This window comes from Orbicella faveolata, unplaced genomic scaffold (assembly GCF_042242905.1).
Source record: "Orbicella faveolata isolate gen_17 unplaced genomic scaffold, um_ofav_v1 contig_24, whole genome shotgun sequence".
In the NCBI taxonomy this organism is placed as follows: domain Eukaryota; kingdom Metazoa; phylum Cnidaria; class Anthozoa; order Scleractinia; family Merulinidae; genus Orbicella; species Orbicella faveolata.
Window position 1 is genome coordinate 7,366,238 of NW_028301552.1, and position 23,376 is coordinate 7,389,613.

The 23,376-nt window shown below is 42.0% G+C and overlaps 2 protein-coding genes and 3 pseudogenes across 3 annotated transcripts; 3 read left to right on the forward strand and 2 right to left on the reverse strand.

Annotated features, from left to right (window-relative positions):
- The first annotated feature begins 195 nt into the window (after window positions 1-195).
- On the forward strand, window positions 196-14,516 carry LOC149110167 (uncharacterized). The gene is made up of 2 exons (XM_089291371.1): window positions 196-12,812; window positions 13,589-14,516. The coding sequence occupies exon 1, from the start codon at window positions 3,721-3,723 to the stop codon at window positions 4,831-4,833; it is 1,113 nt and encodes a 370-aa protein (XP_089147497.1). The 5' UTR covers window positions 196-3,720; the 3' UTR covers window positions 4,834-12,812; window positions 13,589-14,516.
- Window positions 4,946-5,995, forward strand: LOC149110168 (uncharacterized). Its single transcript, XM_089291582.1, has one exon. It carries the CDS (start codon window positions 4,946-4,948, stop codon window positions 5,993-5,995), a length of 1,050 nt encoding a protein of 349 aa, XP_089147708.1.
- Window positions 14,267-22,961, forward strand: LOC110049197 (uncharacterized; annotated as a pseudogene). Its single transcript, XR_016207806.1, has 6 exons — window positions 14,267-14,318; window positions 20,447-20,703; window positions 20,975-21,089; window positions 21,433-21,473; window positions 21,876-22,014; window positions 22,181-22,961. The product of XR_016207806.1 is annotated as an uncharacterized LOC110049197 (transcript).
- Window positions 17,352-18,176, reverse strand: LOC149110169 (uncharacterized; annotated as a pseudogene).
- Window positions 18,256-20,023, reverse strand: LOC149110170 (uncharacterized; annotated as a pseudogene).
- Window positions 22,962-23,376: the final 415 nt, after the last annotated feature.

Consider the following 23,376-nt stretch of genomic DNA (forward strand, 5'->3'; position numbering starts at 1 on the left):
ATACATGACAAAAGAAAGATTTGAAAAAATGTATGCTCGTATTTGCGGTATTCAGGAAAAATACAATATCCCCAGAACCCCAGAAAACGTAAAAGCCGCAAAAAATTGTAGGAGAACTTTTTGGCATTATTTCTCGAGAATTAGATGCCAACAATTGCTCAGAAGACGTAGAAGATGAGTAAGACCCAGAAAAAAAGGTTTGCCCAACTCTTAAGAGAATTGAGTAAAAACAGTTCGACATAAAATTAATTTTGTTTTAAACTTTTGTTATTTTCCTAATATCAAACGCTACCATGTCCGACAATAAGCTTGTTAAGACCATCATGGACGCCGCTACTCTCACTGGCTTAGCCGCTGGGATCGGCTGGGTCGCAAAAAAGGTTGTAAAAGAGAATTTTACTTCTGATCCCAGCAGCAGTCCGATGAATTATGTCAAGTTCACCGCCGTCATGGCCGGCAGCATCGCGATCAAAGAGTACCTCGAGGACAAAAAATACATACCCGCCAGCGTCTGAAATTAATGATTTTAAAAAAGACTCTGATATATAAAACCATGGCCAGTATCGCGATTATGGTTGATGGGGCTGTGTTGAACGCCACGGCCTTTATCGGCGGAAATTATCTGTCGAGGGCGCTTGGCGGGGGTGACAAAGCTGCACTTGAAGAAAAAGTTCGCCATGATAAAGCTCTCGAGGCGTACCAAGCGGCTTAAGCCAAATACACGCGCGACCGCACCCATCTTCTCGACTGGATTGCGACCAACGCGCAAATAAAGGCGGAGGCCAAGCAGAACTTCACCAACACTGACTATGCCTTCAAATTCTACAACCAGGCGCATCCTGACGAACGAACGATACCCCCCAAAGAGCCCAAGTTCTCAGATTTCTATCAGCCAAGCGAGCAGCAGAAAAATGGTGAACTAATGTTTGTGGGCGCCGGGGCGCTCGCTCTAGGCTACGCAGCCTTGCGGTTCCTTTAAACTTTTTTTACTCCTTCTTATAGTAACGCTATGGACGACAAACTCGCAAAGATATACTACAGCCCCGGGGGCTACTGGAAAGGTATCGCCGTGATCAAAAAATTAGCCGAAGCCGCCAAGGTACCTGAAGAAACCGCAAAAAAGTGGCTGATCAAGCAAGCGCTCTGGCTGCCTGGCAGATATTCCTCCCCGCGCCGAGGCGAATTCCTCGGCCGAAATTCGACGTTCCCACACCCAACGCGGTCCACCAGGCGGACCTTCTTTTTCTGCCGCACGACAAACTGCCCCGCGGGCGCAAAGTTTTCAAATACGCGCTGACCGTTGTCGACGTGGCCAGCCGCTAACACCGCGGTAAAACGCACTGCGCATGAGTACAAATTTGAGCTTCCGGTAAATTACGCATTTCCGGTTACGTATTAAAATCCAATGTAAAAGAGATAAAATCTCGTACCGCGAAGTTTGAAAACAAAAAGTAAGAGTTAGCAAAAGAAATTAGGGGAAAGGTTTGCCTCGTTGAAAAGTTTATTTTTCATTTAAGTTTCAAGCGCTTGCACCCAGGGGTTTGGTGTTTGCACCAACAACAAAATATGAGAGAATTTCGGGCGCGTTCGTGCTCGACAAGAGCATTTTTTTTTACGTAGTTCTCCTTGTTGCGTTGGTTTGGTTGTGCGGTTCCTTCGCAGAAAAATGTGGGAAAGCCAACAAAAGCAGCCGTAAATGTGCCGGCAAAAAATATTTTCTGTCTGAAGATTTAACCAGAGCTGCCGAACTCAAGTGGGTTCAACAGTTTGCCGTGTTCACTGGGACGAAATACGGACGAGCAACAACAGATGTTCGGTTCCTAGAGAAAACCATTCGCGAGGCGTCAGGAAACAGCGGATTCCTGCGGGACTTTTTGCAGTCCTGGATGCCATAGGAGCAACATGTCACGGGTACAAGCCAGGTGCAAGGTGGTGCTACAAATGCTGGACCAGAGTGGACGAAGAAACAAGGTTTACCTCGCATCCTGACTAGAAGCCGCCGGTGTTACGAACTACTGGCAGGTCAGTTAATTAGACATCGGTTAATTATAATTGACACGCAGGTTCGCACTGCCTTGGATTGCTGCAAGGATTTTCGGAATCTCCTTACCAGCAATTTAAATGAAATTAAGGAAAAGGAAAGCATACTCTTTCAAAGATTTTTGTTGCAACAATATGGCCCATTATTGACTTAGCGCGATAATGGGTTTTATGCTGAGGCGGGGCCTTATCTTATCTTACGGTACAAGCTGCAGAGGTAGATAGCAGTTAATGGGCTAGACACCACACGCAGAGCAAGCTTTAAATTCGTGTGCTCTGCTAACCCTCTCCCCTTTTTCTGCCAGCGCCGATCGCGATAGCTGTTTAGCCTTAGAAGCGTACTTTACTTTCTTTCGTCGGAATCAGACAAGTGTACCTTTATAGCCCTTACCTTTACTCTAATTAGTCTGTCCTTCTCCATTTTGGCTATTGTTAACCTTCGTTTCAAGTTGCTGTTAGTGCCCTCTCCTTTTATACATCTATGGCTAAACATCGCGTGTTAATAATAGGGCACTCCTTCGTTCACCGACTTGCGGCGTTTGTGCAGAAGAAGCGGCACTTGCATGCGTTTATCACTCTTAGTGATATTGCGGATATTCATTTTCATGGCGTTGGGGGCCGCACAATTGAGAAATTTCGTAAGTTTGACTTTACAGTCGTGCGCCAAATTGCTCCCAAGATCATTATTTTGGAGCTTGGCTCCAATGATCTCGTTAAGGTCGCGCCTGAGACTGTTGGCTCCGAGCTAGAAAAATTAGTTCGAGATTTGCACGATGTATATTCAGTCGAATTTGTTGTAGTAGGGCAGGTACTGCGGCAACGTACGCGGGACTCAGAGGAGTACAATTGTAAGGTGGGCAAGCTTCACCAATATCTTAAGGTAGTGCTCGAGCAGTTGCCTTTTTGTTATTACTGGCGGCACAGAGGTTTCTGGAACTGCACGCGAGACCTTTATTTACCCGATGGGGTCCATCTAAACAATTTAGGCTACTACAAATTTATGCGTAGTATTCGAGGGGCTGTTTTCAAGGCGGTAAAGTTAGTGGGTGTGTCCGCCGATTAATTGCCGTTGTCCAAGGCCACGTAGCCATCGTGATCTTTTAAAGGCGGTATTACAAAATATTTAATACATGCACCATATATACAGATTTCGCAGGCTATATTGGAATTTGTAATTACTTGCACTTGACATTTATGGCGTAATTAGTGTGTTATCACCTGGCGGCTATTGTTATACCACATTAGTGTGCCCAACACACTCAGGCCATTATAGGACAATAGTCCTCTTGAAATGTCTCGGATTGTTTTACAGTATTGCACTTGACATTATGGCGTAATTAGTGTGTTATCACCTGGCGGCTATTGTTTAACTGCATTAGTGTGCCCAACACACTCAGGCCATTATAGGACATCTGTCCTTTTGAAATGTCTCGGATTGTTGGTTTTGTTATGTTGCCTGCTTCTATGTGTACTTGACATTCGTTGGCTTTCACCTAAGCCTTTACGAAATGTCTCGGATTTGTTTGTGCCATTTGTTTTCAACATATTAATCGCCCTTGGCTCATTGGCTGAAGTGTTTCCAGCCTGCTAAGACAAGGGGAGTACACCCACTAGGTTTGAGCTTCACAGCGTCTTAATCTGATCTACGTTTGAGTAATATAATTTCAATTTTTCATAAGCATGCCTCCTAAACGAGCCTCTAAGCGCCAGGCGTCAAAAAGTTCCACACAGGCGGTATCGGCGAAACAGCGCCGTTCAGAGGGTAAGTCTGCGTCCCTGCCTAACAGCACGACGTCCTTACCACAGTTCATCCCCACCGCACTGAGTGAATTGATATCAAACGCGATTTCTGGGGCCTTACAGTCGGCCGGCATCGGCACTCTCAACATCTCTCCCGCAGTTGGCGAACAGAGACCTAGTAATCAGTCCACGTCACAGCCCACCGTGGTTGAAGATGCCGCCTCAAAAGAGATTGCGGATCTGACGAACACCGTGGCTGCGGGTAGGCTAACCTTTGCGTCCGAGAAACCGGACGGCACGTTTTCCAGTGCCACTTTTGACCTCGAGTCTCGCGTCTCGGATCGTATCAAGGCAAAGATATGGGCAAACGAATATGTTGATTTCGGATCTCTCCTCTCCGTATCACCAGACGAGTCCAAATATCGATTATCTGTCGCAAATGACCATGATCACCCTAGTCTTTGCCTTGAGCACGTTAAGCCAAAACGGCGTAGCTTATCCATTGACCAATGGGTGACTGCATTTAATGTGTTTGTAGCTGTTTATACAATTAGGGTACCTAAGGCGACAAGTTCTCTGATGAAGTATTGTGAGGTGGTCAGGGACATTGCGGCAAAACAAGGTAACTGGCGTTATTACGACGAGCAGTTCCGATTTCTTCGCCAGTCTAAACCTGACCGATACCCATGGGATAACGTGGCTTGGGAATTATGGCACCAGGCCATGCATAGCTCCCTCACCATCTCACGCCCAAACTCGAACTATGATTTTCGTGCAAGGCGGGCCAACCAGCGTCCCTTTCAGTCCTTTCCCAAAGGGGTGTGTTGGAGATTTCATTCCGGTCAGTTCTGCAGGGGCTGCAATTTCAAACACTCCTGCTTCAAATGTGGGGCAGTCCATCCCGCAAGCCAATGCAGCGCTAACAGACCGAACAATAACACAAGCAACGCAGCCTCTAGCATGCCCTCTGGGAGTGACAGTCAGGGAAGAGCATCGGTTGTTGAGCCGTGGGCCAACGCCGGTAAGGCCCGACCGTCTCGCATTTTATCTTAAGGGCTATAACAACGTAATTTCGGACTATCTTATCCAAGGCTTTCTTCACGGTTTCTCAATACGATATTTTGGTTCTCCCCTTGCAATCCGATCCCCAAATCTGAAGAGCGCCATGGACAATCCGACTAGCGTGAATAATAAGTTGTCAAAAGAGCTCGCAGCGGGCAGAATTGTGGGTCCGTATGATACGCCTCCCTTTGAAACTTTTAGGGTATCGTCCCTAGGCATCGTTCCCAAAAAGTTACCGGGAGAATTTAGGTTAATTCATCATTTGTCTTACCCGGAGGGGTTATCTGTTAATGATGGTATTCCTAAAGAGTTAGCCACCGTAAGATATGCCTCTATCGATGATGCTGTTAGGCTCATTAAAGCAATCGGACAGGGCTGTTTTCTGGCTAAGACAGACATTAAATCCGCTTTTCGTATCATTCCCGTAGCCCCCCGCGATTTTCCATTGCTCGGGATGGAATGGCAAGGGAAATTCTACTTTGACAAATGCCTTCCCATGGGGTGCTCGTCAGCGTGCAATATATTTGAATCATTCAGCACTGCGTTAGAATGGATCGCTAAATATAGATTGCACGCGTCGTCGGTCATCCATATTTTAGATGACTTCTTATTTATTGGGCATTCGGAGGCCAAATGTCAGGTAGACCTCGATAATTTTCTTTGCGTTTGCCGTCGTATAGGCGTTCCGATAGCCGATGAGAAAACTATGGGCCCCACCAATGCTCTGCAATTCGCAGGGATCACTTTAGATACGGCATTGATGGAGGCTCGTCTTCCAGAGGACAAGCTGGCCAAATGCCGTACCCAGTTGGCGGATTTTTGCTCTCGTAAAAGCGTCACGCTGAAAGAGCTACAATCTTTAATAGGGCTCCTCAATTTTGCCTGCTGTGTTGTGGTTCCCGGGCGTGCTTTTCTGCGCCGTTTGATAGACTTGACTAAAGGTATCCGGAAACCCACACATCACGTCAGATTAACCCAGGAATGTAAACACGATCTCAACGTCTGGCGAGAATTTTTGAGCGTGTACGATGGCAAATCCTTTTTCCTCGGATCGCGATGGGCCACTTCCCAAAACCTCAATTTATTTACGGACGCGGCGGGTTCCTTGGGCTACGCCGCAGTATTTGGCACACATTGGTGTTTTGGAGAGTAGCCCGCCGCTTGGAAACAACTCCATATTACTGTCTTAGAGTTCTTTCCGATTGTCCTGGCGCTTGAGATTTGGGGACCGCTTATGCGTGACAAATGTATTGTTTTCTTTTCGGATAATCAGGCAGTTGTTGCCATAATCAATAAGCAAACTTCTAAAGATCGTTCAGTTATGGCTTTGCTTAGGCACTTTGTTCTCTGCACACTTAAATACAATATTGTGTTTCATGCTAAGCACATCGCTGGTCGCGTTAACCGCGAGAGCGATGCTTTATCTCGCTTACAGGTAGAGAAATTCAGATCACTAGCGCCTTACGCAGACGAACAACCGACGCCGGTTCCGCCGGGCTTACTACCCAACAACTGGCGCATCACTTGAACGACCTTCTGCATTTAGCCATTACTGAGGGTTCGCGTAAGACTTACCAAAGGGCTTGGTCAACATATGTCGATTTTTCATCTGAATTTTGCGAGTCGCGTGCCTCGCTCCTTCCGGTCTCGGTAAACAATTTAGCATTGTTTATATCATATCTCTCGGCGAGGAAGTTTGCCTCCTCGACGATCTCGACGTATGTCTCCGCGTTAAGTTACGTTTACAAGCTAGCTAATTTTGCTGATCCCACTAAACAGTCTTTAGTGCTGAAGATGTTAGCGGCTCACAGTAAGCTATACTCTTCACCAGACGTTCGACTTCCAATAACACGTAGCGTGTTGCAACGATTAGTGCTCGCATTAGATCATACCAACTCATCAGCATATCAAAGGCTGTTGTACCAGACAATGTTTTTGGTGGCCTTCTATGGCTTTTTTCGAGTAGGCGAACTCACGGCCAAGGGTGCGACTTTGAAACCTTTAGTACAAATACAAGACCTTCATTTCCAATTTAAAGACAATCATAACGTGAGCCACAATTTAGCTTATCTCCAGAGTTAGTTTGCCTGTCAGACAAGGGCTGGGGCAACAATTTTATATTAGAGTAGTTGTTAATCTAGAGCGCTGGAACGCGTGCTCTTATCGAGCCCGAGAACTAGCCGTTACTCGTTGGGGCTTCAAGGACATGTCAGAGAAGGGCCTGGTGTTCCTGATGCCTTCATATTACATAGTTTCCATTATCTTTATATTCCATTCTCTTCATAGTGCGTGCGTGCGTGCGTGCGTGCGGCTTGGGTTGGGGCTCGCCACAGGATGTGGCTTGTGGCTGTTTTTCGCCCCAACTTTATTCACTGAATCAAATATAGCGATGTTTAATTGATTAATTTGACACCTTAGCATTTGAATGGTTTGAAATAAACGCCACGTGAGTGGCCAAATTAATCCAAACAAGTGTTTCAGTGATTCAGTGGTTTCTGGCCGCACGCACGACCGCGATTATAACCATTTCATTATAGTCTTTTGTGCACTGGGTTTATAAATAGGCGTCGCTCTCGGCATAAATGGCCCATTATTGACTTAGCGCGATAATGGGTTTTATGCTGAGGCGGGGCCTTATTAACCGCGCGGCCATGGGCCGAGCGCGGTTCATGGTTTACCCGTGGTTTTTTTAACCGCGCGGCCATGGGCCGAGCGCGGTTCATGGTTTACCCGTGGTTTTTAACCGCGTGGCCATGGGCCGAGCGCGGTTCTAGGTTTACCCGTGGTTTATTAACCGCGCGGCCATGGGCCGAGCGCGGTTCATGGTTTACCCGTGGTTTTTTTTTTTCGCAGTTTTGTCTGCGACCAGACCCAAGCTTCCACTCGGCCAAATTTTTAGTCACGCAACCTGTGATGTTTACTTGCCAAAAGCTGTTGAAACATCAATAAATCTCATCTCCGATACTGACTTTCGCAGGAAAAAATTAAAAACCCAGCGTTCGTCAAAAATTATATTTTTTCAGCAGAAATTTAGCTCGGAACATATACATATTTATATTCCTTTGAATCGTCGATGAAATGATTTTTTCCGGATATTTTTTCCTTCGGGGTCAACAAAAACCTCCGATTACAAAATCACGCAAAACCCATACGTTGCAAAAAACTCTCTTCAAAACCCTGACTTCGAAGCGATATATCACTTAAACGTTAATAGCTACCACACATTGGCAGGCGGTAAATCTATTCGTTAATAATCCAGCTTTATCGTGTTAAAATTTCAGCGAAATCGAACAAAACCAGAATTAATCAGAATTTTTTTTGGTGACCTCACTCCCCAGACTTGACCTAACAAAGGAAGCCACGGTCGCCCATAGCAACCGAAAGACACGAACATAACAAAGCCGACGTTTCGGCCAAAAAACTCCAGAATTATCGCCTGAGAGCTTAAACTTGAATGGGAACATCTTTTTCGAACTTTTTTCAACTGATTTAGACGAAAGACTGGCCTCGGCGGGCTACAATAAAGACCAAGAGAAAAAACAGAACAAGACAGCAGAACAAACCGATCATATTTCATCGATTGGCTTTCGGCACGAAAACGAAAATACAGCTTACTTCTGGATAAATTCAGCCTTAGAAGCCAGCAACCGGTCCCATTTACTTTCTGTATCCTTACAAATGTCCTGATTTCCATCTCCGAAAGATTTTGCCCCAATTTTGAGCAAATAAACATTTCGCCGGCGGCGACTGCCATTACGGTGGCTTGCATACTAAATTAGCTAACTTAACAAAATTCTCCCGAGGGGGGGGGGGATACGACAAATTTGGTGAGAATCAAAAGTAACGCCAATTTTCTGTCACGTTTTCAATCTGTGGTCACTGGAGTGACCAAAATCGATACATCGGTCGGGATAGGGTTTTTTTATGACTTGTGTGACTACTTTGCTAGCCCTTTACTCGTGGAAAACACCAATTAAATTTAATCATGACTTTTAAGAAAGAAAGCTGTTGTTAATAGTGTTATTATTGTGTCGTTGATATCGTTCATGCCCATACATATCCCGAAGAAAGTTCTAGATTAAGACCATTAAGTCATCGGAGATTTGTCAAAGGCTACCACTGATGGTGCAATAATACAGTTTGTGTTGATCAAGTGATGTGATGTCTACAGTAAGAAAAGAATCATCAATGACTGCTTTGGAATGTGCACTGCGTTCCGACGGTAGTGCTAAGCGAACAGTTAAATTTTAAAAGCGCGGTTATAAGATCTAACAGATCTTCTTGTTTTTTTTTTTTTCTCGGTGACCAGACGCAGACCTCCGCTCGGCCAAACTTTGAGTCACGGAACGTGTGATGTTTTTCCGCCAGAAGCTGTTAAAAGATAAATACACGGACAATTTTACGGATATTGTTTTCTTTTTTGTGGGTAAAATATATTTTCTTTTTTTTTTATCAAAGCGTTGGATTTAAAGGGAATAATAAATACGGTGAAAAAAGGTATTACGTCAGCCATGGAATGCGCTGACGTTGCAGCTTCCACTTTCGCTACGTGACAAATAAGATCGTGTTTACTTTGCAAGTTTATTTCGGCAGAAGCGACGGTCATTAATTTATTTGTAATTTTGCCAGTATTTCTTGCGGTTTTAGGCAAATAAAGTAAATCCTTTGACTGTTTCATCGCAGCGAGTTCATAGATCGGAAGCAAAATTAAATATTTGCAAGCCAAGCAAAAAACGTGTCAGAACGTGCGAAGATTACGTCATTGATAGGGAAATAACCACCGTACTAAAGATAGCCGTAGATAACGCAATTCTTGAATTATGTGACTCGTGTGACTTCTTTGCTAACCCTTAACTCAAGGGAAAAAAACAGTTAAATTTAATCGTGACTTTAAAGAAAGAAAGCGGTTTGTAATAGTGTTCGTATCTTCATGCCCATACATATCCCGAAGAAAGTTCCAGATTAAGACTATTACGTCATCGGAGATGTCACAACGACTATGACTGATGGTGCGATAATAGAGTTTGTGTTGATCAAGTACTGTGATGTCTACAGTAATCAATGGATCATCAAAGATTGCTTTGGAATATGCACTGCGTTGCGACTGTAGTACTAAGAAAACAGTTAAATTTTAAAAGCGCGGTTATAAGATCTAACAGATCTTCTTGTTTTTTTTTCGACTTCGGTGCGAGCAGACCCAAGCTTCCACTCGGCCAAATTTTGAGTCACGCAACCTGTGATGTTTACTCGCCAAAAGCTGTTGAAACAATAAATCTCATCTTTCGCGGGAATAAATTAAAAACCCAGCGCTCGTCAAAAATTATATTTTTTCACCAGAAATTTAGCTCGGAACATATACATATTTATATTGGTTTGAATCGTCGATGAAATGACCTTTTCCGGATATTTTTTCCTTCGGGGTCAACCGAAACCTCAGATTACAAAATCACGCCGAACCCACATGTTGCAAAAAACTCTCTTCAAAACCCTGACTTCGAAGCGATATAACACTTCAGCGTTAATAGCTACCACACATCGGCAGGCGGTAAATCTATTCGTTAACAATCCAACTTTATCGTGTTAAAATTTCAGCGAAATCGAACAAAACCAGAATTAATTAGAATTCTTTTTTTGACCTCACTTCCCAGACTTGTCCTAACAAAGGAAGCAACGGTCGCCCATAGCAACCGAAAGACACGAACATAACAAAGCCGACGTTTCGGCCAAAAAACTCCAGAATTATCGCCTGAGAGTTTAAACTTGAATGGGAACATCTTTTTCGAACCTTTTTCAACTGATTTAGACGAAAGACTGGCCTCGGCGGGCTACAAAAACGACCAAGAGAAAAAACAGAACAAGACAGCAGAACAAGCCGATAATATTTCATCGCGTGGCTTTCGACACGAAAACGAAAATACAGCTTACTTCTGGATAAATTCAGCCTTAGAAGCCAGCAACCGGTCCCAAATTACTTTCTGTATCCTTACAAATGTCCTGATTTCCATCTCCGAAAGATTTTGCCCCAATTTTGAGCAAATAAACATTTCGCCGGCGGCGACTGCCATTACGGTGGCTTGCATACTAAATTAGCTAACTTAACAAAATTCTCCCGACGGGGGGGGGGGATACGACAAATTTGGTGAGAATCAAAAGTAACGCCAATTTTCTGTCACGTTTTCAATCTGTGGTCACTGGAGTGACCAAAATCGATACATCGGTCGGGATAGGGTTTTTTTATGACTTGTGTGACTACTTTGCTAGCCCTTTACTCGTGGAAAACACCAATTAAATTTAATCATGACTTTTAAGAAAGAAAGCTGTTGTTAATAGTGTTATTATTGTGTCGTTGATATCGTTCATGCCCATACATATCCCGAAGAAAGTTCTAGATTAAGACCATTAAGTCATCGGAGATTTGTCAAAGGCTACCACTGATGGTGCAATAATACAGTTTGTGTTGATCAAGTGATGTGATGTCTACAGTAAGAAAAGAATCATCAATGACTGTTTTGGAATGTGCACTGCGTTCCGACGGTAGTGCTAAGCGAACAGTTAAATTTTAAAAGCGCGGTTATAAGATCTAACAGATCTTCTTGTCTTATCTTACGGTACAAGCTGCAGAGGTAGATAGCCGTTAATGGGCTAGACACCACACGCAGAGCAAGCTTTAAATTCGTGTGCTCTGCTAACCCTCTCCCCTTTTTCTGCCAGCGCCGATCGCGATAGCTGTTTAGCCTTAGAAGCGTACTTTACTTTCTTTCGTCGGCCCTCCACCATCCCCTGAGCTCCTCCTCTGCTCTTGCTACCTCTTACTGGGCTGGCTGTTTTTCGCCCCAACTTTGTTCACTGAATCAGATATAGCGATGTTTAATCGATTAATTTGACACCTTAGCATTTGAATGGTTTGAAATAAACGCCACGTGAGTGGCCAAATTAATCCAAACAAGTGATTGAGTGATTCAGTGGTTTCTGGCCGCATGCACGACCGCGATTATAACCATTTCATTATAGTCTTTTGTGCACTGGGTTTATAAATAGGCGTCGCTCTCGGCATAAAAACAAGTTGTTTGTATCAAATTTTGTAAAATTTAGGGCAAAATAGACATGATACCAAAAAAATTCATTATGAATTTAATTATATTTCGTGTTAAATGATCCAAGTCTTACGCATGTATGGTTCTCCACTAAGATGGAAATAAACAGACCTCAGATGACAAACTTCAAAAGGTACCTATAAAATTATCTCGCACTACTGATGTTGGAGTGTTATTTGCATTAATGTACCTCACATTTTTATTTTACTCTTCTTGACTACAGTACAGTACTGTCAATTGCTTCACTAAAATTAATTGTTGGGGTGCAGGTAGTAAAAAGCCACCTCAGGCAATTCAGTCTAAAATTGGTATATTGTGGAAAGAAAAAGGTAGCACAGAGGCTGGGAAATATTATTTTGAAAAATTAATCGCCAAATGAATTTAAAGAAAAATAATAATTTTAAAGACAGCAAAACAAGAACTTTGTGCCACTTGACAAACTTATTTTTCCTAAGACCAAACCCATAAAATTGCACCAATAATATCGTCTAAAATTAATGTCAGTTTCACATATACTTATTGAAATTCAGTAGTACTGCAATGTTGTCTCCACACCGAGGATTCAGTTAGAGGGGTGTCCGGGAACCCTATGAGCACCCACTTCATGAAAAATTTCACTAAAAATTTACCTACTCCATTTTTCATTAGTGGGGGGATATGCTTTTTGGACATCCATTTTCAGTACCTGGATACAAACAAACTCATCACTAATATGTTTATTTCTTATTTTTTTTTTAAATGTTTTATTTAGATCTTGCAATTTACCAATTTTAGGACTACACAAGAACTTAAAGCAGCAACACAGCAGTAGTGAAGGCCTCCAAAAAGTTCAGAACCATTTCCAATTGCTGTTCTAAAGACTTAATTTTCTAGAAGGTAAGGACATAAAAGTAGTTCCAGCAAACGTCCATGGCAGAAATACAAACATCATTTGGGGCGGTAAAAATAAATTGCTATTGTGAATTTACAATGCATAAAACAGTTTGTAACAGGATGACAACAGAAATCCATGACTTATCACTTACCTGAAATGTAAAGATACAAGACATACAAGATACAAGTATTTTGAAGGATAATTGTTTGACATCATGATAATCCATGGCACACTATAATAACACCATCTGACCAAAACTCATTCAAACAGATTATCATTATTTACATGCATTGCACATGGTCAATGACAATATCATAAATTTTATCATTCAGTTGAAGTCATAAGCACTAATGAGAAGGATTTAGAGGACTTCTCAATTATTATGGCAATGATTTGGAAGAGTTATCTGAGGAGTCTCTTGGCCAAGAAAAAAATGCTGCGTCAGAGTTGCCACAAACTATTCAAGTCTCATCCTTTCAATGATTTGGAAAACTGATAATTATTTTTGTTTGAATATTGACTAGTGACTTAGGTAACAATGAAAATAACATGTTGTTTAGGTGACCGGTAAGGGTAACAGACGCCATTTCAAGATTATATTTCTGACACAGGTATTGCATTTGTGCAATCCAATAAGTAAGAGGATGTGTTAAGACCAACACATGACAGTGATTGACACAAGCAGAGAATTAAATATATTTAAATTTAATAAATAGAATTATTTCAATAATTTATTTAAATTAGTAAAATAGATATTTACCTTTTCTATTAATTTCAGAAAATTCATTTGACCAGCTGATCGGAAAATTTTAAATATCATTGCAACATCATTATGAAAGCAGTGATGCTGTGCCACTGTGTGCTGCTGGACAGATGAAAGAGTCTGCTGACAAAACTGCACCTGGTCTTTTCAATGTCATTTTGCAGTCTATTCTCTGGGAAGATCCAAGATTGAGTGAAGAACACCGTGTATTAGAGGAAAAAAGAACTCTTGTTTTGTTGTGCACAATAGCATATTTCACGTACTTTGCCCTGTTTTATTCTTATTTGTATTTAAAATATAGGTCTCCTTGGAAGACCATAAGGCCGCTCAGTTTAAAAAGTCTGTTTAATTAATTATTGCATGTTTCTTAACTAGAACAGCAGACACAGCTTCACCCCAATATAAATGTCAGTTCTATTATATAATGAAGTAAAATTACTAGATGTTTTACCTTTCTTCACATTTAACCCCTTGAAAGGTAAGGACATAAAAGTAGTTCCAGTGAACTAACTTGCAACAATGCCATTCTTTTTATAGATCTCAGAAAACAAATACACTTCAAAGAGAAGAGGGATTATTTATCCAGCAACATGGGGCATTCCGAGATGTATCAATTCTGGAAGAATTTGAGGTTTCAGCACAAGCCGAAGGGATGTGGATGGTCAAAAAAGCAGGCTCCTCAGGGAGCAGCCAATGTTTGTAAACTTTCAGATTTCAAATGTACTTCAAGTGAGTTTAAAGTACGGTAAGTTTAAAATCTGAAAGCTATAACTTTAAAATACTGTGAATTAAAAACTTGTCCGGTTAGTTGAACAGTCTTTTTGTGTACATATGAATAGGCTAGCAAAACAGTGGCGCATAAAGGAAACATGTTATTGTAACATAGAAAATCGTATGTCACTGAAATGATTTTAAATTTTAATAAATTTATTGTTTCAAATGAGTGAGTTACTACACAGTTCTGTAATGGTGTTCTGCCTCTTATTACTGGCAATGTACAACTTGAAGATTCCTTTGACCTATCCATCCTGAATGAAAATCCAATGGTACCTCAAAGTTCTCTGGCATTTTATTTAGAATGGCTCACCAAAGAAGGCAATCTTGCTGCTGTTGTAATCATGAAATTCTGAAAGTAAAATTGAAATTTATTTCCAAACCGAAAATTTGTATTTTCATGTAGGTGCTTGACTATTACATGTAGCTTGAGTTTTAAGTGAGCTTCTCATGATCAGCTCAACAAGTTGAAATCGTGAGATCACTTCCATTATGAAATTCGTAGTATTATAGGCTAAATAAAATCGATAAACAACGAATAGACTTACGAACCTTCTCTGTCACCATGAAAAAAATTTTCAACGGATATAATCTTGTAGCAACAAATTGAAAAAAAAAGAAAAAAAAAAAACAGGCATAAATAAGAAGAAGATCCCTAACTTTGGATATTTTTAAATTATTTGATCCCTCTTTTTAACCATTATTGTACACTATTTTTAGTATTATGACGATTGCATTGTAAATTTCTGTTTTCCTTATTCAGACTTAGTAGTAGTAGGTCCACATCAGCTGTACAGTTGCATACTTTTAAAACCTACTAATCAAATAAATGTACGTATGTACAACACGAACTGACAAAAGACTTACTAATCAGTAATGACGGCCACTGCGGAGCATTTCTTAAAGGCTCCAACGAACATTTCCAGGACCAGTAATTGCAACAAGTTATTGTCTACATACCTTTTTTGTATTTGTGGTCCTTTCTTCTTTCATCTGTGGCTGCTGATTCACAACAACAAGCTTAAACACCGCGAGGCGAACAGCAAAATTAATCTGAACTACCGAACAACAAGGGCAAACCGGAAATGCTGAACTTGACGCATGCGCATACGTTTTGCCGCGGTATTCCAGCCGCTACAAAGAGGCCGAACCCTTGACTTCGAAAAATTCTGATGAGGCCGCCCAGGCCTTTCAGAAGATTTACAAGCGCGCGCCTCTGAAATGGCCTCAAATGCTGCAGGTTGACCCAGGGCGCGAGTTCACAAGGGCGCTGTCACAAAAGAGATGGAAAAGCACAAAACATATATCCGGCGCGGGCGCGTTGACATTCACCGTGACCAGGCCATTGTTGAACGTTTCAACCGCACCCTGGCTGAGCGCTTGTTCGGGCACCAGTACGCCGTTAAAATGCGACTCCCTGAGGGCCAGCGGTCCACTGCCTGGGTGAAAAGACTTCCAGAAGTTGTTTTGGCTTTGAACAACGAGGTAACAAGCCTTATCGGCAAGAAACCGGCCGTTGCCATCAAAGAAAAAGCTGTTTATGCAAGGCCATCGACATCTTATTCAAGGCCTGTTGGAAAAAGCGAAAAAATACTCCCCTCCCTTGTCCAAGTTCGTTATCTCTACCAACCCGGAGAGCTTGAAGGTGGTGTAAAAAGAGCCACAGATCCAATCTGGTCTTTGCAGGTTTTCAGCATTGAAAGATCTTTTACCAAACCGAATCAACCCGTTCTCTACTATTTGCACGACGGTCTCAAGCGCCGCTTCGTGCGTGAAGAACTGCTGGTTGTCCCTCCAAACACACAATTACCCCCAGAGCAACTTTGAAACTTCGGCTTCCAACTTTCTAAGTTCATCATCTGTGAATGAAGGCAATATATCCATGTTGATGTACCCGTAAGCTTTTGTATGGATACCATCGTCACCTATCCATCGCTTTGAATCAAATGGCGAAAGCGAAATTTTGTTTAGATGCATGCCATAGATCTCATGCCCCTCGCTTCGAAGAATGTTCATTCCATGCCATTGCTGCTTCGCACCAAAAAGCGTTTCCTTGTACTGTTCATGCGTTATTTGTTTCTTGACAACGCTCTTTTTTACACCCTTCGCTTTTTTGATATTTTTTTCGTCTGCCTTCAAGATAGAGTACATTTTCGGTCTAAGACATACACACTCTGCTATGGGAGTTCCGGCACATTCGTCTTGCATTTTGCCCAAGACCTTTTTGTTGATGTTTGAGTGGAGTGAATGCTCTTTCGGGTAGTCGCTCGTATCTTGCAGATTTTTGTTTGTTTCGATGTCTTTGTATACGTCATCCGTTTCGATCTCAAGCAGAAGGCTGTCGGTGTCTGTGTACAAGAGTTCGCACCTTGAGCCGTATTGTTTTTTCAGCTCGTTGTAAAAGAAGTCGTACATCAGGATCTTGCTGTTGTCAAGGATCGTCATCCCCGTGTAGACCGGCTTGTTGAGAAGCAGCTTGCTTTTTCGCATGTCTATTCCTGCCATGTCGTTTGAAAATATAACATGCCTTGAGTACAAAGGGCTCGCAATCAATTTCCTTATTTTGTCCGTCTCGTTGCTGCGCACTATTTTTATGTCAACGCGGTTACGCAGGTTTTCCATGGTTTTGCCGAAAACTGAGTTATTCATGAGCTTGTAAAAGTTCTTTTTAAAGTCGCTCTTTGCGTTTTTCCTGAATTCTGTGTTCATCCGGATGTACGGCTCCATCCAGCATTCTTGTTCGAACTCTAACACTCTGTGTACGCGCTTTAGTTTCATGCCCTGCTTCAGATAAAACTGCAAGTTTCTGTAATGCACGACATAATTCCTTTTGTCCTCAAGCGTCAGCAGCAGCTTCTTGCTGTCCGGGGGTTTCAGCTCCAGGTCTTTCATCAACCTCTTTTGGTATTCCGACATACATTCTTTTTTCACGACCTTTTTCTCCGGCGCCAGGGGATAGCTGTTGTGCTCCTCATGCAGTTCTGCTGGATATTCAAGATCAACCTCAAGAATCCAAACATTCTTTGCGTTTTCTTTTTTTCTTTAGGATCTCCTCCTCTGTGGGCATAACACGTTTCCATTTGAAATCTCTTTTCGGGAGGGGCTTGCTCATTGCCCATCCGTAAAGGTTGTTTGCGTCGAGATACATAATGTATTTTTTTGGCTTGCTTGGGTCATAGTCCGGTACTAGCGGATTGTTTGCCTTAGCGTATCTCTTGCTTACCATGGAGATTCCGCCCCGCATTCCCCTTTCCACGAATAAATGCATTTCAAGGTCTGTGAATAACTCAAGCTCGACCCCCGTCTTTTTCAAGAGCGCATCCCAGGAGAGGCCTGGCGACGTGTAATAATGCGCCGGATCTAACCCGTACTGGTCTCAGCACAGGTTTCGGAAGTTCTCAAAAACATCCGCCAAAAGTGCGACGTCCGTTTTCACGTAAAGATCGTGATAATCGCCCAACGTTTTGCATTCGAAAGCCTCCCAGACAGTCTGCGCGTGCGCGTACTCTTCGTCTGTAATGTGCTCGTCGTTCAGCTTACTGTAAAAGTTCTCTTTGTCCGGAAGCCTTGTCTCGCTGAATCTCCCCCATGAGTCCATGTACTCGTAAGGGTAGATCCCTTTTTTGTAAAGCAGGTCGCTGCCTTTTGAAATCGTTGATGTTATTTTCAATGACTCCTTCGGTGTTGCGCGTACAAGTGAATCAAGGCTTCCTTGCAAAAAGTTCAAGCTGTCGATGAAACGCAGACCTCCGACTGAAAATGTGATATATTTCTCCATGTTGTTGGCGACGCATTTCACCTCTTTCTGCAGCTGCGACATCGCTTGCATTAAATGGTGTGCGTCGTAGCCCCTTAGGTTGTGGAATACAACTGGTATTTGGTCCGTCTTGCGGTTTATTCGCAATTTCTTATTGCATTCGCTGTGCGCGGCTCCGCGGTACCTGCCCGTTATGTGGCAATGGTCCTTTACTGCGTCTCTGAAGTTTTTCTGAAGTAAAGGGTTTCCACAGAACTTACAATTTTCCTGTAATTCCGCTTCCAACTGGTCTTTTTTGTCTGTCAATCTTTTTAGCCTTTGAACACCCCGTTGCTGCTCTTTCTGCGCTATGTAAAAACATTTTTTGTGGCCTTGGCCCCAATAACTGCATTTTTCACTGCCTTCTTCACCGGCTTCTTCAATGTTCCAAACAGGTAAAGAGTCTAAGAATTCGTCTTTTATCAAACTTTTGTTAGAAATGTGGCAATCTGTTGCTTTTTTGAATTTTTCCCAGTCTTCATCCGTCATCACAATCGGCTTTGGTGCGGCCAAACTCTCTCTTATTTTCACCTCTTCCTGCAGAATGTCACTTAAAAACGTTCCCACCGCGTTTTCACCCCTGTAAACCTTTGACCCTGAAACTTCACCGTCGCTTCTCACAACCATGTAAGAATACCCGCATGCCTCGTGCCTTTCGGTCTTGTCTGTGTAGCTTCTTTGATTGTTCTCTGGCCCACGCTCGCATCCTGGAATCTTTCTGACTAAAGCCTCAAAGTCCGCATATATCACGTAGGGCATCTTCATCTGTTTTTGATGATTTTGGAAGGAAAGGGTGTTTTTCCCCTCCTCTGGCATCACGATCCTTGTCGGCACGCCGTTCACACCATTGCAATATTTTGTGTGGTCCTCGAGCAAGTCTGCTCTTGAGAAACCAGTTAAGCACATCACGCAAAAGTGCTTTGCATTTCTGTTTTTGCTCTGATCGAAGAGCAAAGCGTTCAACCGTTTTACACAACAATAGTGCTGGATTTCCCCTGACTCAATTAACATCAGGTTTTATCCACCGCACCTTCGCTCCTTTTTTGCTTTTCCTGTACACAACCACACAATTGCTTTCCCAGCCAAATACATTTATTGCGAGGTTTGCGTTTTGCGCCTCAAGCTTCTTTATTTGTTCATATGGTGTTGGGAAGACAATGCCTTCGTAGTTAATACCATCGTTAACCGGATATTTGCTTGGTCTTTGCGGGTTCTTTCCATCTTTTGGAGGGAATAAAGCAGCTCTGAGCGCCCACTTCAGGCATTCGTTGTCTCTGTTTTGCACGTTTATTATTGCCTTCTTTTTTGCCAGATTGGCTGGAAGAGGTAAATAGGCTCCTCCGCGAAGTGGCTTATAGCGTGCGACATTCACGTACGCAATCTCTATCTTTTCAACTTCCCATCCTGATCCCTTCTCAGACCAGTTTTCTATTTCTCCTTTTGCCTTTTCAATGAATTCATCAAATTTTTCTTTTATCTGGTCCTCATCATTCCTGTTGAAAACGTACGTTTCTTTTTCTTTTCCAAAATAATGACTCGTGTTGCGTTTCACCGTTTCTTTCTATTGAAAACTTTACTTGTAACCCAAAACTTACTTTTACGCTTTTTAACTTTAGGATTTCTTGTTCAACCAAATCAGTGAACTTTTCTTTATTTTCTCTTGCAAACATTAAAAGATCTTTATTGTTTGGATTTTCTTGGGATACATCCATTCTCCACACGCGAAGCCATTCCTCAAAATTGTTTTGGTATATTTTAAACCCATCATATAATACGGTTAAATCTGGTTCTAACGGTTCAGGAAGATTTCTGTTTTCCTCATTCGGTATTGGGCCGTAAAACATTTGCAGAACATCGGACGAATATCTTGCGGCAGCCATCTCGGCGTATATACTTGTGCAGATAAACCTTCAATAGAAAAAAATTCTGGCACACTTTTGTGTATATACCAGTGCAGGTATTTCTTCAAGTAAAAATTTTCTGTGGCACATCCGCGCATATTGATTACAGACATTACAGCTTCGCTGGACCGCGAAGTCATGCAATTTTATTGTTATACTGTTATACTGTTTGCGTAACACACACACATATATGATGAGGGTTCTGGACACAACAGTGATAAATGGGGAAGAGAACGGACAAAATAAGCCTCCCACGCTTAACTTCCCGAGCAGAGTGAGGGAAGTTAAGCGTGGGAGGCTTATTTTGTCCGTTCTCTTCCCCATTTATCACTGCTGTGCCAGGACCCTCATCATACATGTGTGTTTAAAACTTAATTTTTAATTTCTCTAATTCTTTTTTAGACGATGAATGTCACGACATCATGTTCAAGGAACCAGCTGCAAACAAGGCAATGAAGAACCACGTGATCAAGAGTGAGGAGGTGCCCAGTGAAGGGAGCTGTCGTTTGATGTGCTTTATGGAGCCCAATTGTGTGTCCATCAATTTAGGACCACTGAAGGGAGGAAAACACAAATGCGAGTTGAACAACGTTACAGATGAAAAACAGTTTGCAAATTTTCTTGTAAATAAACCGGCTTTTACTTATCTTGCTATCGAGGTAATGTCATACAAAAGACTCCCGATTAATTACAGTCAATTGACAGAAAGCCCACAATGCAAATTTGTAAAATAAAAGTTTGACAGTTAAAATTCCATTATTCTACGGTTACCTTAATTCTTTGAACTCCTTCCAATTTGTTGTTTGTTGTGCGAGGTAGACTTTGATTGTATATTTAAAACTTTTTGCAACCTGCTTCAGAGATCAGAACCCTCTCATGCGCTTTGAAAATCAGTCTAATAGAAGATATCTCGACTTTTGCTCCTAACAGAATCCCTGTAGTAGCAGCCCATGTTTAAACAATGGAACCTGTCAAGCTGGATTCACCAGTAAAGGTTTTCGTTGTATCTGTCGCCCTGGATTCACAGGAACAAACTGTCATAAAGGTAAGTTAAACTAATTGATTAAATAAAATTAACGACTTAACTAAAATACAATAAATAAATTAATTAATCCAGTTAACACACGGGGGAATATCTTATGAACTTTCAGTTTTCCAAACTGTATTGTTCTTTCCCATCCAGTTACGTTTGTCATGTGAACACCGATTTCACAAACTCCAACTCCTTCTCATGTTATTAATTTGCTTGAAACGTTAAAACGATGCAATGGTCATCATGCGTGTATCCTAGAAGATCCATGGCTAGTTAATTGGGGCGGGACGAGGTAAAACCGGCAAACAAGCTACTTTTCACTCAGTTGTTTTGTTTTCTAATTCGTCTATGGTAGGTCTCCCAAAAACATGCAAGGAACTCTATGAACTACCCAAGTAAGTCATTAAACATTTTAGAAAAAGTGATCAAAGCGCGCATGAAGGCTGCACCCACACCATGCAAGTAGGCTCACAACCGGACTACGAAAACGGCTGGAAATGGAGGCCACTCCAGACAAAACGAAAAAAACTTGGACAATGAGGGATGGGACTCTAACAGATAAACTAGATAGTTAATTATTTAATATAAGTAGAATACATTTTCTCGCTTTAAAAGACGTCCCAAGCTGATACACAAGGGCACACTCGTGGTTCTTAGAGCCAATAGTATTGAAGTAATTATTATATTTCCCGTGACCTTAACAGTGTAAAAATCAAAAGCGCAAGTTTCTTAAGCCTAATCACAGAAGATTGCCGATTTAAAGGAAGCCTGTTGAAAGACATTTTTGTATTTCACGGCTCGAGGGTGAGTCAGCTGGTCACGCTCTATGTTGACTCAAAACCAATTTCTGTTCTCTGTCACATGGGGGATTTTGGATGTGGAGAAGAAGGATGGACACCGATCGTGGAGATTGACGGCAGCAAGGTATATCGCAAGTGTAAGCCAAGGCTTTCAAACTCAATTCAGAATATTCAGTAGTTTCGTCAACCCAATTTAAGCCATGCATCACATGTGAAAACTGTTTAAGCTATCCCAAGTCTGTTAAATTCGATTCAATAGAAACAAGTTTTGGAAAGTTTTATTTTCCTCTTTTCCTCCTTAAGGCACCTTTCATTATAACTCAGAGTACTGGAGTGATAAGAATAAACACAACCTTCCTGGCGGGGAGACTGGGTTTGACTCACAAGAAACCAAGTTACCGACCTACTGGAACACATCCTTCTCCAAGATCTGTCTTGGTATGAAGATCGGCCAACAGATCAAATTCATTGCCATCAACAAGCAGGCCAACTCTGTGTACTCACTGATCGCTGACGGGCAATACCGCGCCACCTCACTGGGTCGTGGAAGACGCTGATTGGTGCACAGGCCTCCTTACAGCGAAACTATAACAAGGAAGGGTTTAATGCTATGGGTACTAATAATCTTCATTCAAAAGTAAGAGTCAGGATCCTTGGAAATAATGAAAACGACTGCGATCGCTTTGATTCTAGAATCGGGTTTGGAACAGGGGGAAAACGTGATAACGACAACACGTGTGGAAACGAGGCAAGGTACGGGGCAGATAATGGAAACAAGCACATCAGAGCCGTGGGTTATATCCTGGTGCAGTGACATGGAAAATGAGAAAAAATGTTCAAGAAACGGCCCTAATGTGATTTTATACAACACGTAAATGAAGTCTGGACAAAATGCTCATTTGCCCTAATTAGAATTGTCATCGCATAAAATTAAAACCAAAGACATCAAAAAGCTTACGTTTTCTAAAAACCTTACTATTTTAAGTTTTAATTAACCCAGGATTAACCCTACTTGCTCGAACGCGCCTGTTACTTTTAGAGCACTAAAGTTCTGACAATAAAGGATAAATTATTACATGACAGATCTATTGCACGTCCATAAGTGTTCAGTGACGTCACATATTGTAGAGATGCATGTTAAATCCATTATCTTCGAACTTACAAAACTGACTCTAAAACAGTCAAGACAGTCAGATATATAAAGAGTCAAAACCAGTTAGTCTCAACTTAACAGACCTGTACTCCTGCTTCCGATGTATTACGTTCCCACCCAGGAGAAAAGAGGTAAAATTTACTGTTTTAAGATTAAAGAATGCACGATATATCATGGGATAACAAAAAATGACGCGATACTCATCTTTGGTAAAAACCTCTTTTAATTTCATAGAAAGATTCCATGGAATTCATTGCACATTGCACCACTTTTTCACGCGTTTTTACCAGTATCGGGGGAAAAAAGGCCAAAATCGTCCCACTTTTCCCAAATAGTACTAATAGTG

What these genes read in the sequence shown, in the direction of transcription:
- LOC149110167 (XM_089291371.1), top strand. Translation starts at nt 3,721, where the DNA reads ATGCCTCCTAAACGAGCCTCTAAGCGCCAGGCGTCAAAAAGTTCCACA.
- LOC149110168 (XM_089291582.1), top strand. Translation starts at nt 4,946, where the DNA reads ATGGACAATCCGACTAGCGTGAATAATAAGTTGTCAAAAGAGCTCGCA.